Consider the following 14,259-nt stretch of genomic DNA (forward strand, 5'->3'; position numbering starts at 1 on the left):
GCGATCTTGGTGAGCTCGTTGATCGTAAAAAGGTTGTAGCCGCCGGGCTGGCCGAGGGCCCAGCCGACCGTCTTGGCCGCGCACGTGCTCTCGCCCATGCTCAGTTGCACCTCGTTGATGAGCGCGTAGTCAATGTCAAAGTACGCGTACGTCTTGTTGACGTGGGGCACGGCGCCGACGGGCGTCGTGAGGCTCTGGCCGTCCACCGGCGCGTAGTGCGGGCCGCGGTCGTTCGTGACAAAGCGCGGGTAGCCCGGGCGCGACGAAGCAAATACGCCGCGGCTGGCGCCGTCAGCGTGCTCCATGGCCGGCACGCGCACGATGCGCAGGTCGATGGCACCGAACCCCGTGTCTTCGGTGTGCGAGACAAGCACGGAGCCGTCGACGGTTGCGCCTTTCCCGGCGACGATGACGGTGCACGCCGTGACGCTGGAGGCGACGAGCGCGAGGATGTGGGCGAGACGCATGGGAATGCCAAATGACTCGAACTCAAGGATGCCTCCGAGGTGCAGTTGAAGTCATGGCCACCTTGAAGCAACCACCTCGAGATCCAAATCGAGTGTGCAAACGCCTCGCGTTTCATTGGCGGAGACGCGGTCGCATGTCCAACGAAGTGGCTTCATTGGCTACAAAGACAGGATTTTGTCCAATGATGTCACGACGTTGAAAGAGTGATTTCGCCGTTCAACTTCCAAAGGGGGTGGGCTAGGCACCCCTTTTATATAGAAAAGAGACACGACACACTGTAGGCCTACCCAATGCTCGTGCGGTCCTGCACACTACATCGATAGCGGTGTATTGTTTTGACGAGATCATGCATGCGATAATGCGCTGGTACTGCGCGTGGTCGACTGCTAACGTCACGTGTCGACCTCGGTGCTTTCGGTGGTAACACAAAGGGAGTGTGAAAACACCCCCTTTTCGTAAACTGTCTGAAGTCTCGGCTGCTTTTTTATTCTTTGACGACGAATCTTGAGAAGCGGCAATAGGCGATGGCAGCACTCTTTGGGCCGCTGCCGTCCGTGAACCGCGACGCGTTCCGCTGGATCCCGGACAAGGAGGCCGAGAAGTGCATGAACTGCAACTCCGAGTTCACAGTCTTCAACCGCAAGGTACGTGCTCGCCAGCATCCCACGCGACCTCATGCACGCGCAGCACCACTGCCGCCGCTGCGGCCACGTCGTGTGCAAGAACTGCTCACCCAACATTCGCCGCGTATCGCCACAAGACCCATTCGTACGAAGCACCATCGATCGCGGTGCATTGGCTCATACGCGTGTGTCTGCGTAGCCCGTGCGCGTCTGCAACCCGTGCTACACGGCCGTCGACGAGCACTTCACATCGCTCGAGTGGTCGGGCCACACGACGACCGAGGTACTGTGCCCATCCATCTTGCATGTGGCACTCATGGTCGCGTCACTGGACCTTAGGCAGAGCGCAGCCCCGACCCCGTCGCGAACGGTCGCGTGCACATTGGGCAGCTGTACGTCAAGGTCGTTGAAGCCATCGGCCTTCCGTCAACCGACTCGATCGCCAACTCAATCACAAGCGATCCGTTTGTCAAGGTCATTCTCACTGGTCGCTGGTCCCACGGACAGGTAGGACCTCGTGTTTTGCGAAATCATCTCACGACGGTCGCAGGAGTGGGGCACCGACTTGCAGTCGATTCGACTCACGAAGCGCAAGTCGCGCACGCTCAACCCGCGCTGGCACGAGACCTTTGTCTTCAACGTCTGCGCGCCGGGTGCCGAGCTCGTCCTCGAGGTCTACAACAGCGGACAACTCGGGCAGCCCACAAAGCTCGGACAGGCGGTCGTGCCGCTGAGCATCCTCATGGACCAGCGCCGGCACAACAAGTGGCTCGACTTGCTTCTGCCTCAGGGACTGTACCGCGAAGGCCTCAACAACGACGCGCGCGCGGGCCGCATTCACGTTCTGTTGCACTACAAGTTTGCGCGCGCCGCCGAGTTTGTCTCGCATTTCGCGCCCGAGCAGCCGTACGAAGCGCCGTGGCCCGCGTTCAAGGCAGCGACGCTCTACTCGAACTTTTGGCTGCTCCTCGACGACCTCTGGCCGTACCTCGAGGTGCTCTGGGCCATCTCGCCGACGCTCAACTGGGAGCACCCGAGCAGAACGTGCTTTTGGCTCGCCCTCGTCGTCTGGATGTGCGTCTACATACGGTGGGTGCCCGTGCTACTGCACCTCTTCCTCATCGGCCTCGTGCTGCGCAACCACTTTGACATGACGGTCAAGATCCAGCCATCGGAAGCTCCGATCTCGTCGGTCGTGACCCCGCCCAGCTTTAACACAGCGCCGAGCCTCGAGCCGAGCAGCAGCAGCAGCAACCTCCTCGACGGCCAAGCGCGCGTGTACAACTTGCCCCAGGGCTTTCACCACATCACGGACAAGATGACGCGCCTCACGACGGACGCCGAGACGCGGCACACGCTGCAGAACGTCCAGAACAACATGGCGTGGTGGTCGGGCGTCATCAAGTCGATCGAGCTTTTGTTTTCGTGGGAGGACTTTTTCTACACGGGGTATGTGCTCATCGGGCTCATCGTCAGCTGCATCTTGCACGTTGTGATCCCCAACCAGTACTTATTGCTGCTGGTCGTCCTCTGGCTCTTTGTGCGTTGGACGGTCCCGTACATCACGCTCAGCCGGTGGCTCTACGGCGTCAAGCAAGGGATTCGGTCGCTTTTGCACCAGCACCGCCTCCTCTCGATGCACGAGCAGAAGGGCCTCATGGACCGCGACTCGACCAGCAGCACCAACTCGGGCCCGCCGTCCATCAACGTCATGGACCTCAATGGGAAGAGCTCCATCAACAACGCATCGAACCCACGCGGCCGCATCCAGAGCATCAGCCACCGCAACAAGAGCGTCTCGAAGCGAGAACTCATGATTGGCGCCGCCGCCGCCGAGCTCTCCAAGCGCATAGCGGCCGAGAGCAGCGGAGGTGGTAGCGGCAACTTTTCGTCCCTCGACGACTAACGTTTTCTACTAACTTTGTAAAAACTATCTGAATCAAGTCAATCGTCGTCTCTCGTGGGACATGTTGTTTTCGCCAAGTACTGCCGTGCGCCTGTCGTGTCTTGAACGACGTGAAAATGAATTCGCGTGCAAAAATTCTGGATTCGAGTTCGTTTATGCATAGATTGATGGAGCTCTTAGACGCCCGTGGTTGTGAACGGGTGCATCTCGACGTCGGAGAGCGTAAAACGCTCCTCTTCCTTCTCAACGAGGAGGTTGCGGACCAAGTGAGCGGCGTTCTCCGACATGGTGGCCGGGATCTCAACAGGGAGGATGACGTAGTCGACCTTCGACGGTGTCGGTGCGTTCGTGGCGTCGTAGCGGGGTGGGCCATGGCCGTCCATGAGCAACGTGTACAACACGATGCCGAGGCCCCAGAGATCCACCTAATCGACTGCATGAGCAAATGAGCAACAAAAGTGACGCACGCACGGAAGTCCAGTGGGGCTTTCCTTCCAGTTTCTCAGGCGCGGAGTACAGGTTGCGGTTGTCGTTCGAGAGACGACCTCCTTTTGTGTTGCAGGCCGAGAACCCGAAGTCGGTAATTTTGACCACGTCCTATACAAGCAAAATATGAGAATGGAACAAATCAAACGCAGCCGGACGTTGTGGTCCAGAAGGATATTCTCCACACGGAGGTGGCGGTGGAGCACGCCCTTGCCGTGGATAGAGGTAAGCCCGCGCACGAGCTGGCGGATGATGCTGGCCACGCGAAATGTCGAAAACGCGCCGTTGGACTGGAGCAGCGCGTTGAGGAGGTTGCCCTTGGCGCAGAGCTCTTGGACGATGTACACCCGGCCCTTGTGCGTGAACCAGTTGTATGCCGCCACGATGTGGGCGCACCGGATGCGGATTTGGGATTCACCCTCCCGGCGGAAGTTGATTGCTTGGCGCACGTCCTTGAGTGCGTCCAGCGGGATGGCCTTGACAGCCACGATAGTGTTGGACGGCACGTGCACCGCCGCGCGGACAACGCAGCTCTTGCCGCAGTCGAGATCCTTGACAAATCGAAAATCTTCAAACGTCGTGGTGCTCACGAGCGTACTGAAGCCGCTCGGCCAGTCCCCCGACACACGAGCGTTGGGCAAGTTGGGAAAACCTACAATAGAGAAACATGTACACGGTCGCTACGCCAAAGCGCTGCGTACGGTCAAAGACGACGTCGGCAGGTGCCCCAAAAACCTCGTGGGCGCGCTCGCGCGAGAGCGTGCCTTGCTCGCGCACTTTGTTGTCCCAGGAAGCCGAGCCGTATGGGAAGACAGTGTCGTCGATCTAGCAGGATTCAAACGTTAATGTCGAAGGCAGCATCGACAAAAAGGATTGTACATCGTAGCAAGCTTCGTCATTGCTGCTCTCGCCCTCGATGCTTTCGCTATCAATGCTCTCGCTCTCGCTGCTCTCGTTGGCAACACTGTCATTGAGGCCCGCGACGACCTAGAACGAGCCCATGAAAATTTGTGAAAATGCACGCAGCGGTACCTCCAATGATCGCATGTGGGCCTCCCGCTCCAGAGCGTTCATGTCATCCGTGTCATAGCTGATGTTGAGCTTGCTCTAGTGGTTGCATTCGACAAGATGCAATGTGTTGAGTAAAAACAACCTCGCCCTCGTCGTCCTTCAACGTCTCTTGAGCAGCCTCGGGCGCTGAGATCGCGACAGCCTCCTAAACGCATGATGCAGAAAGCGCTCGCATGCATCGCGCTCGTACCGCTCGAAGGTCTTCGTCTTGCGCGTTGATCTCGGGGAGAAACGGCGGGGCGCACTTGGACCCGACAGTGATCTACGAATCACATGATATACATACATCTCACGGGTAGACCTACGAATCTATAATAATTCAAAATGGCCTCAACGCAGCTCTTCTTGTTGGGCTTGTAGCCCAGCTTGAGGCGCTTCGCGACCGCCTTCAAGTCGGCCGCGTCGCATTGGTGCAAGGCGGCGCTGTCCATCGCCTGGTACGCCATGAACTCGGACTTCATGATGGTCGGGTCCTAACGAGGTACGTCAAAGACATGCATGCACAGGAAGGGGTCGTGTACGGAAGCGTCGGTCCGCGCGCGCTTCCCATCGCTTGGCGACGGCTTGGACTGCGGGGCGGCCCGCTTCTTGTCGTTCCCCTTCGGGTTGGGGCTGCTGTTCTCCTAGGATGCATCTCCATCGGACGTCGGTCGGGAAGGAAGCGCTTCCTACATCCATCATGGCCACCGCGCCGTCCATCACGTCGGTCGTCTTGCTGCTCATCGGTTCTTGGCGGCTTCTTATTTGAATGTCGAGTTCGAGCGGTCGTCGTTTCAGCCAATCAGCGACCGACATTCGAGTTCTCGGCCCAAGGTATCTTTGGTCCATGAAGCCAATCAGGTGCAAGGTATCTTTTTCAGTGAGCCAATCCCCGCTCATATAAAGTAGTGGGCTCTCTACATCCACTTGATTGTGCGAATTCAAATATAGAGGTTTTCAAGACCTCAATAACATACTAAATCAACGCTAAGTTTGATAACCAATACCTCATCTCAAAATGGTTGTGCAGATGTATGCATTGTAAGAGGTCATGGCCTCTTGCAGAGACTGCAACCAGTGAAATCATCATGCCCAAGACCAGCGCCAAGGCCGCGCTCGTCGCGGAGCTCGATGCGACGACGAGCCGGATCGCCCGGCAGTCGTACCAGAAGGAACCGCCCAGTTGGGACGACTTGGAGATGGGGCTGCGCCGAGCGGCTGCCATGGAGGCCGATGTGCGATGGATTCTGGCCAAGACGCAGTGGTGCCACCGCAGCGCCGTGCTTACAGGCGTCGCCGCCTTCGTAGCCGAGACGATCGTCGCGCTCGCAACGACTGCGTCGACTCACGAGCTCTATGCTGCGCTATGTAGCTCGCTCCTTGACCAGCTCACACGCCCCTGCTTCGAGTCATCTACCGAGCTCGCCCGCGCCTGCAAGTGGCGTAAGGTACCCCGGTACATGGACATGCAGTGCACAACGCGCTGGAAAGCGCTCTCGCCAGCGCTCACGAAGCTCGTAGTCGCGACGCCCGATCGCTTTGCCGCATGCCTCCGCGCGACAGACTTGCAGCCTCTCTTCAACGCCCATGCGCAGTGCGCGGTCGTCGTCATGAACGGGTTCTGCCAAGTGTACCACGGTCTTCTCGCGAACGCATCGTGCCCGAGCATGCTGTACGTGCTCGTGCGCGCCATCCTCTCGATCAACTGGACGTCGACAAAGGAGGCTCCGTACCGAGACGACCTTCTCTGCCGCCTCTTTCGCTTCCTCCAAGAACTGCCCTTCAAGGCCGCGCCTCAGAGCCTCTTCGCAGGCCTCCAAGAAGCCATCGTCGAGAGCTTGGCCACGCCGCACGAAGGCGTCGTCCTCCTCACCAAGCTCACGTCGCTTCTCTCGGAAGACCTCATGCTCCGAATCCTTGGCGACTGCTACGACTTGACCATGGCCACCGCGTCGTTACAACCCGAAGCAGGGAATCCGTACCTGCGCTTCCTCATGGGCTTTTGTGCCCATACGACACTCGTGCCCACGCCGACGATCGTCGCGCTTCTCGGCAACCTCTTCTCACCCGACTCGGCCTGTGCGACGCACAAGCGGCTCGCAGCTGCCTATTACATTGCGTTGCACCGAAAGCTCGACTTGCGCCGCGAAGTCGAGCTCCAGCGCCTTCTTCTCGACGCTGGTGACGTGCACCAAGAGGTACAGGGTTCGAAACTGGTGTTGCGTCTCATTTGCTGCCATTAGATTCCCGATGAGCTCACGTCGGCGTTTTTCATAACGTGCTTTCATCGTAGCCAGCGCGACATTGATCTGTGGCTCGCGCAGCACGAGATTGGCGGCGGCGACTCTGCGCCGTGGGCGTCCATGATACCATTTGCGACGCTGCAGCTGCACCCGCGCGCGATCCAGACCGCGCAGCTCGCCAACGAGATCCCGTGCGTGCTTGCTGGCCCGGCGTTTGAAGCCGAGGTAGCGTATAGTCGGGAGAAGCGGCGACGCACAGCGCGCGCTTCCGTCGAAGACTGCTTGGACCCGGACGTGCTGCTGCACATCTTTGGCTTTCTTTCGCCCAAGCGCATCGCTCGGCTTTCGCTCGTGTCGCGGGCGTTTCATCACGCGTCGAGTGACCCGAACCTGTGGCGGCGCCTGTACCAGGACCCAACGAGCTTCGTCTCGCCCGTGCTGTGTCTGCACGATGTTAGCTACGTCCACGACTACAAGGCGCTCTTTGCTGCGCGTTATCGGCACGAACGCAGCTACAAGCGGCAGCTCCGGTACCAGCACCCCGAGAAGAAAAAAGACCTCCAGTGCTGCAACGTCTGCGACTGCCTCACGATGACAACGACCGGCGTGCGCGCTCTCGCCCATGCCAAGGACCACCAAAAGAAGCCGATCGTCTGGCGGCCATGTCCGACCTGCGGCGAGCAGTTCCCGTCAAAGAACAAGCTGCTCTTGCACAAGCGAGCCCTGCACGGCAAGACACAGCCGCCAAACCAGTCGTAATACAAAGAGATTGATTATTTGCTGGCAGCCTCGCGTGCAAGTGAAACGGAAGCCACGCCAAGATGGTCAAAATGGCGGGTCGGCGACACGAAGCGTTTCTGCGTCCCATTATAATCTCTCCCAGAGGATGCCCGTGGGTCGCGTCATGGCTGGGAACGACAGCAGCCGGTCCTACATGAGTTCAAAGGAGGAGGACCCGCGCCACGAAGACTACTCGGAGGACGAAGAGCACCACCCAAAGTCCTCGTCCCGCGAGTCCAAGTCCCGCATTGGCATCCGATGCCTCGCGACTGCGGGCCCCCGCGTGAGCGTCCGTGACCAGATCGGCGAGCTCTTTGGCCGCTGCAACAAACACGACGACGTGCTCCGAGACATTGACGCGACGCAGCGCGCCGACAAGACGCAGATTCTCGCCATGATCGAGCGCCTCGCCGAGCGCATGGACGCCGAAGTCGCGCTTGTCCGATCCGAGCACGAGAAGGCGCTCAAGGCCGCGCATGACGAGATCGATCGGCTCAACAAGTGTCTCAACGTCCAGCGCGGCCAAGTCATGACGCTCGAAGAGCAGTGCCAATCACTGCATCGCCACGTTGTCCAAGTCGAAGAAGACGTCCAAGTGCTTGCCACCGAGGTCTTAGGAGAGTAATGACCATAGTATAGTCCACGTAATTGCATACTGCGGCCGGTGTTCAATGGTCCTCGTCGGGCTCGTGTTCGAGTGCGCGGAGGAGAATGCGAAACGCGTCCGACGTCAGCCGCTGCTGCTGCGCGTTCGAGTCGCCGGCAAACTACAGTTTGAGGAGATTATATACACGATCAGTTGAGGAAAGAGGGGCGTACGAGGCCACTCGAGAGCACGTCAAGCGCTCGCTTGTACGACCGCGTCGCAAAATACGACTCTTCGACGATCGCGATAAAGATATTGAGCACAATGTAAATGAAGAGCGCGATGAACGAGTAGAGGTAGGCCTACTTCCGAGTGGCATGGACCGAGCGAAAGAGCAAAGGACGTACGGCGCCAAGGATCGGAAAGTCGAGCTTGAGCGCATCAAAGCTGTCGAGGATGATGTCGCCGTTCATGATCGAGAAGAGCGTGATGCAGGATTGCTACATCAAATTTTCGTGTCCAGATTCAAGCGAGACACGTCGCACCGCGAGGCCTCCAAAGCCGTCGACACGGTCGCCAAAGACGATCGACCCAAACACTGCGTAGCCGAAAAAGATGGGCGAGACGCCCGTCTACGCCGAAGACTACGAGAAAACTGGATTCGAGATCAAGACGAACCAGAAAGTAGAGCACTTTGGGAATGCCCCAGCGCAGCGTGAGCACGATCGAGTAGAAATGCGGGTTGTGTTCGAGGTACCCGACGCACGTCGCACAGAGGAGTAGCGGGCCCTACAACAAAAACGCTATCGCCTCGAAAGGAGAATAATGGACGGACAAGGGCCTGGACGGCGCGGTGGGGCTCACTCACGGGCACGTACGCGACAGCTTTTGAGATGTTCCACACCGAGTTGAGACCCACGAGCACGATCGCGAGCGCGATAAAGATGTACCTATCGACAGTTTGTGCGTGATACCTCGAGTTGTAGGCGTACTGCGTCTTGAAGAACTGGAGCTTGATCGCCAAAGGAACCTCGTGCCAGCTCTGGAGCAAATGCCGACCGCGCGCTTCGTCAGACTCGACGTGCAACGCCTCGTGGGCGAAGCGCTTCGCCTTGGCAAACCTACGGCGTGATACAATCACAAGGGTCGGACGCTACAATCCCACATGTGGATCGAGCGCCGGAGGCTCTTGATGCTCAGCACCAAGTAGACGACGCCAATGACCAGAATGACCACGTTGAGCCAGAGATACCGGTGTCGAATGGCTTTCCAGAGGCCTTCGGTCGAGCAGATGCGCAAATGGCTTGGCTCGACAACGATGCTAGAAGAATCCGAATTGGCGAGTGACACATAGCTGCAAACTACCGAAGATGGCTTGCGTGCACCTTCTCGATCGCGACGTGCACTTGCCAGTCAAAGCAGTCAAAGTAGAGCGGGCCGTAGTCCATGTCGCGTAAGCGCAGCGTATACGTCATGCGCTGCAGCGAGTAGAAGAAGGCGGCGAAGTCACTCAGGGACGTGAGGTTCGCGAGCGGCCCCATCGAGGTCGCGGTGATATTGTAGTTGCTCTCGACGACTTGGCCGCGAATCACTTTCCGCACCGCCAGCGCAATCGGCTCGGGCACCTTGGGTGTCTCGTAGTGGTACTCGTAGTTGGCGACCGAGAGCCCGCCGATGGCAAAGTACGCATCCCGGATGTTCTGCATCGCTGCTATCGTCCCGTTGATCGTGTACAGATTCTCGGTAAAGCTACACACAGAATATGCTCTTAGCGCTCAGCGAGTACTAGACGCACCGGTATTCGTTGGGCTCGAGGAGCGTTGGGCCGCTCGGGAGGAAGAAGTAGACCCTACGACGCCCGTGAGAGTCCATGGGGCGCGGCGGATGCGCCGACCAGTTGCGGTACGAAGCGCGGATGTAGGCCGAGTTTTGCGCGTCATAAACAAAGATCTAGGATGCGCGAGATGAGCATAAGCAACGTTGGTGCATCGTGCCTGCGTCATGGTGCAGAGCAGGAGAAGCATGTGGCAGGCGAGCTTCCATGGGAAGCGGCCATGGTAGCCCCATTTCTCCCATGGCGAGAGCAGGATGCGATGCAATTGAGGCATCTGTCCGCGCGTCGGTGCGGCGTCGGCCCGCGGGCTCGTAGGCGACGGCGCCAGAAGCGGCTCGTCCATCCCGTCGCGAACGTCCAGCATGCAGGCAAGATCTTGTTGAATATTTTGAAGTCCGATTATCCGGATGTGTGGGTGTTCCAGCCATTTGGTGTGTTCAGCGGTTCCGAGCACCTCGTACGACGATGGACGTGACCGACGACGACGTGAAGGCCAAAGTCGCCGACGACATGACGGTCGAAACTACCGAGGACGTGCAGGTTGAAGCTGCTGCGGTCGACAGCAGCGACATGGAGGTCGATGAGGTCAAGGTCGACGAGCCCGTTGTGGAGGCCAGGCAGATGAACCTTCCGGACGTCGAGGTCTCGGCGCTCCTCGGGCGCGTGACCTCGTGGACCGACGTCAACATGCACTTGCAGCACGACACGGTGAATGCGTTCTCTCTCACGCTCCATGCACAGTGCCAGCAGGAGCTCCAGATCCACACGCGCGTCCGTGTGAACGGTACCATCGATCTCTCGTACGAGTTTCTCTGCGGCGGCCAAGGCAACACGGAAGCGTCGATCCTCAAGCGGCGAGGCTCCAGCCGCGAGATCGAGGTCGCCTGTGTCTTTTGCGGCCGCATTTGCTCGGACACGCAGGCCGGCCAGTACTGGTTCAACATGACGCTGCACCGCAAGGCGGATGGCGACGCGTACTTTCAGCTCTCGTCCGGCATTGGCAGTGGCATCGGCGACAAGCTTGTCATCATCGGCCAAGACCTGCTTCCGAAGGACACGACCCGCGTCGAAGTGGTCTCGGTCGGGGTCACGAGCGGTCGGTCGCCGGTCCGCGCCCGTGCGATCCAAGTCGCGGCCCATACCCAGACGCTGCTTTCGTCGGAAGTCGCGCTCTGCGTCATGTCGGACCCGTCGGGTACGGACCTCTTGACGCCCGAGCAGCGCGTGCAGTACGTCGCCGGCTGCGAAGGCGCCAAGAAGCGCGCCCAGCGCTTCAACAGCGAGTACAAGCAGCCGGACGTCAAGCAGTTCCTCGACTCGAAGATCGTGCGCATGATGCAGCGCAGCGGCGCTGTGACCGAGAAGGGCTTTTCGACCGGCTTTGACGTCATGAGCGCGGAAGAAGTCGCGAAGCGTGAGGCGCGCCGGAACCGCTTCAACGTCGCCGAGTACGCGATCGAGGGCGGCATCGCGCGCGAGATCTCGGAAGGTCTCACGGAAGACGAGCTCGCCAAGCGCAGCGAAGAGGCCGCGCGCCGGGCCGGTCGCGCCGCCAAGTTTGGCATCGAGACGCACAGCAACATGCAGCTCCACGCGGCGTCGCCCAAGGTGCTCGCGGAGCGCGTCGACATGAACACAGCGCTCGAGGCGCGGGACGACGCGATCCACATGTACTCTCTCGACGACGCCTTTACGAGCGTCCGGACGCGCGATATTCTGGCCTATTTCACGGGCTACGGCCCGTCGTACGTCGAGTGGATCAACGATAGCTCGTGCACGATCGTGTTTCACGACGCGTTCACGGTCTCCCGCGCGCTCCTCTCGCTGAGCGCCGATATTGCGCCCGAGCTGCTCCTCGAGGCCAAGCCCGTCAAGGACGTGGTGCAGAACCCCTTTGCCGCGCCTAGCGACGACATGAGCGCCGAGGATGGCGTCTCGGCCCACGCTGCCGGCTGGCGCGTCGGCGTGCCGATCAAGGCGTCGGATCACATGGACCGGCATTGGCGCCTCCTGCTTCGCCGCGCGACGATCAACGACTTCCCGCCCGAGAAGCCGTGGAAGCGCGACCAGTACCAGCGCGGCAGCCACCGCCGGGCGGGTGGGCGCCAGCAGCAGAGCAAGAAGCGCGGCCGAGACGACAACGACGACGACGAGAGCATGGGCCAGAGTCGCCGCCGGTATACAAAGCGCATTCACTCGTAAACGGCGAGAAGCGCGAGACCGATGCAGTCAAATCGTCGCCAACCTATACAGTCGCGCCACCTTATATAGTCGTGTTTTGCGGTATCACTACTAACGCCTGTCGATCGTCGCCTATGACGCTCTTAGTTGCAACGCTGCGTGGACGTTGCGCCATGCTGAGAGAGATACCAGCATGCGTTGCCCACCTGGCAACCAGGACGCTCGGTGTTCAGCTCGGAATCGCTCGCTTGTTGTAGCCAGCTAACACCCAAAACCTGCCGATACCTTGTCGCCATTTGACCTCGAGCGAGCATGCGGTGAGCACGAGTAGCGAGGTGCACGCATACGAGGCTACATGTCCTCGAGTGCAGGAGTAGTCACTGTGTCGATGTGTGTTTCTACTGCGCTCCCACCGCGTGATGTACAAGTAGCCCACGATGTCTCATTGAAACGAGTGACGCTTGCCGAGTCATTGGCAGAGCAACTTGAGGCGGTCGAGCTACGGGCAAACAGCGCGCTATTAAGGTTATAGCTTGGCCGAGATGGGCTCGCGGCAGTACGGGCACTCGCCAAAGATGGTTTGAAACGACTTGCGCGATGTCGCGATCGACGTGAGCCACTCGAGGATGCAGCGCTCGTGGAAGGGCCGCGCGCAGCTCTTATGGTCGCAGATGCGCCCGGGAATCGCGCCGTCTTCGGCTCGGTACGCGTAGCAGATGCCGCACTCCTGCTGGAACTCGTCGCGCTTGGTCGTCGATGGCGACGGAAACTTGAGGCTCAACACGCGCTCGAGGTTCTTCCGGAGCGTCTCGGCGGGCTTCCACTTGGTCAGCTGCTTGTAGAGCGTCTCTCGGAGCGGCCCGACCGTCGCTTCGTTCCCGAACCAGACAACGTCGACCAACGCGCGCGGGTTGAGCGGGTCGGTGACTTCAAACTGCAGAGACGCTTGCGGCACGACGGCGAGGCGCCGTCGTTTGCACGCGCGCGTCGGCCGCGCCGGCTCGAGCACGTAGCACTTCTTGTCCAAGTCGTCGAGGACGTCCCAAAAGTCTTGGTACTTGGCCAAGACCGTCGTGACCTACATGGCATCTCAATCGTGCTTACTGCAAGCGAAACGAACCTGGTCGAGCGCGTCGGCGAGGGTGCTCGTGGCCGACCACTGGAGCGGCGGCATGGGCTCAGGGATGTCGGCCGCACACTGAGGCGGCGACGCAGGGTACGCTGCATCCATAAGAAACGAGACGATGTGCGTGCGCTGCTTGGCGTCGAGCACCTTGACCTGGAGACCGTTCCAGTTGCCGATCCTGTCCGTGTTGACCTCGGCGATGCGGTCCCAGCCGATCTGCGCCACGTCATTGAGCAGCGTCTCAAAGAACGTGAGCGCCGGCGCGTGCACATCGAGGGCGCACGACGGCGCTCGCAATGCGCTTGTCGTGAGGTCGTAGAGCTCGAGCATGAAGGCTGCGAGCGTCGGGCTCTGCTGGAGGCGGCGCGCGACCACGTGCATGTGCGGGCGCAGCAGCTGCGCCAGCTGGTCGTCGAGCTCGAGGCCGGCGGCCTTGAGGCTCGAGCCCTCCACGTTGGTCACGCGCACGAGGAACTGGCGGTCATCGGCGACGTCGAGGAACCCGCGGTACGTCGTCCCGGCCAGATCTTCGGGCACGAGCGCTCCCATGGTCGCGTTCTCGGTTTCTATTGGGTGGTCGATCCCGGCTGGCTAAACGCACGCAATTGAGCACACCGTACGTGGCACGCCGGCAGCGCACCCACGATGCTTTGATTGCGCGAGCGACGGCCGGTCAATGGCATGGCGCTCGTCCCGCTCTCTCCTTCTCTGCTGTATACTGGGTCCGTGGTCAGCTTGTCGCTGCGTTCGAGGCAAGCTGGAAGCCGGGCGTTCGGTGCTGCGTGACGCGGCGATGCTGCGGCTGTAGACAGGCGTCGCGCTGGAGTAGCTTGCGCTTCATCGCTCGCACGATGGGTACCCGAGTTGTTGAACGAGTCTTCGATCCCCATCCCTGCAGCAGGAGAGAGCGAGCGAGCGGCTGGACCTTCATGCTGGCGTTGGCTCCACCTTCATGGCATCCGGCCCGTATCCGGAT

General features: G+C 60.0%; 8 protein-coding genes across 8 annotated transcripts in view; 4 read left to right on the forward strand and 4 right to left on the reverse strand.

The window, feature by feature from the left end:
- Positions 1-467, reverse strand: part of SDRG_05389 (AUR protein kinase) — a gene marked incomplete at its 5' end in the record, with an annotated part of 1,850 nt that extends 1,383 nt beyond the window's left edge. The window contains one exon of the mRNA XM_008611103.1: positions 69-467. Coding sequence (XP_008609325.1) covers positions 69-467 — 399 coding nt within the window. The remainder of the gene's footprint in view (positions 1-68) is intronic.
- A 525-nt stretch (positions 468-992) lies between these two features.
- Positions 993-2,997, forward strand: SDRG_05390 (hypothetical protein; the record flags this gene model as incomplete). Its single annotated transcript, XM_008611104.1, has 5 exons — positions 993-1,112; positions 1,156-1,236; positions 1,291-1,374; positions 1,431-1,598; positions 1,642-2,997. 5 exons carry the CDS (start codon positions 993-995, stop codon positions 2,995-2,997), a joined length of 1,809 nt encoding a protein of 602 aa, XP_008609326.1.
- Positions 2,998-3,118: 121 nt separating this feature from the next.
- Positions 3,119-5,277, reverse strand: SDRG_05391 (AUR protein kinase; the record flags this gene model as incomplete). The annotated part of the gene is made up of 11 exons (XM_008611105.1): positions 3,119-3,422; positions 3,469-3,594; positions 3,642-4,135; positions 4,185-4,308; positions 4,363-4,470; positions 4,516-4,590; positions 4,637-4,699; positions 4,745-4,816; positions 4,860-5,027; positions 5,076-5,177; positions 5,227-5,277. The coding sequence occupies 11 exons, from the start codon at positions 5,275-5,277 to the stop codon at positions 3,174-3,176; spliced, it is 1,632 nt and encodes a 543-aa protein (XP_008609327.1). The 3' UTR covers positions 3,119-3,173.
- Positions 5,278-5,621: 344 nt separating this feature from the next.
- On the forward strand, positions 5,622-7,535 carry SDRG_05392 (hypothetical protein; the record flags this gene model as incomplete). Its single annotated transcript, XM_008611106.1, has 2 exons — positions 5,622-6,731; positions 6,777-7,535. The coding sequence occupies 2 exons, from the start codon at positions 5,622-5,624 to the stop codon at positions 7,533-7,535; spliced, it is 1,869 nt and encodes a 622-aa protein (XP_008609328.1).
- Positions 7,536-7,662: 127 nt separating this feature from the next.
- Positions 7,663-8,181, forward strand: SDRG_05393 (hypothetical protein; the record flags this gene model as incomplete). The annotated part of the gene is made up of 1 exon (XM_008611107.1): positions 7,663-8,181. The coding sequence occupies one exon, from the start codon at positions 7,663-7,665 to the stop codon at positions 8,179-8,181; it is 519 nt and encodes a 172-aa protein (XP_008609329.1).
- Positions 8,182-8,224: 43 nt separating this feature from the next.
- Positions 8,225-10,340, reverse strand: SDRG_05394 (hypothetical protein; the record flags this gene model as incomplete). The annotated part of the gene is made up of 12 exons (XM_008611108.1): positions 8,225-8,323; positions 8,376-8,504; positions 8,550-8,642; positions 8,688-8,774; positions 8,821-8,931; positions 8,978-9,092; positions 9,135-9,263; positions 9,308-9,463; positions 9,508-9,891; positions 9,938-9,991; positions 10,037-10,092; positions 10,137-10,340. 12 exons carry the CDS (start codon positions 10,338-10,340, stop codon positions 8,225-8,227), a joined length of 1,617 nt encoding a protein of 538 aa, XP_008609330.1.
- A 49-nt stretch (positions 10,341-10,389) lies between these two features.
- SDRG_05395 (hypothetical protein) lies at positions 10,390-12,299 on the forward strand. Its single transcript, XM_008611109.1, has one exon. The coding sequence runs from the start codon at positions 10,442-10,444 to the stop codon at positions 12,176-12,178; it is 1,737 nt and encodes a 578-aa protein (XP_008609331.1). The 5' UTR covers positions 10,390-10,441; the 3' UTR covers positions 12,179-12,299.
- A 271-nt stretch (positions 12,300-12,570) lies between these two features.
- SDRG_05396 (hypothetical protein) lies at positions 12,571-14,247 on the reverse strand. Its single transcript, XM_008611110.1, has 2 exons — positions 13,278-14,247; positions 12,571-13,235 (listed from the first exon to the last, which is right to left on the reverse strand). Exons 1-2 carry the CDS (start codon positions 13,830-13,832, stop codon positions 12,684-12,686), a joined length of 1,107 nt encoding a protein of 368 aa, XP_008609332.1. The 5' UTR covers positions 13,833-14,247; the 3' UTR covers positions 12,571-12,683.
- Between the last annotated feature and the right edge of the window lie 12 nt (positions 14,248-14,259).

Source organism: Saprolegnia diclina (genome assembly GCF_000281045.1).
Source record: "Saprolegnia diclina VS20 unplaced genomic scaffold supercont1.14, whole genome shotgun sequence".
Taxonomy (NCBI): domain Eukaryota; phylum Oomycota; class Saprolegniomycetes; order Saprolegniales; family Saprolegniaceae; genus Saprolegnia; species Saprolegnia diclina.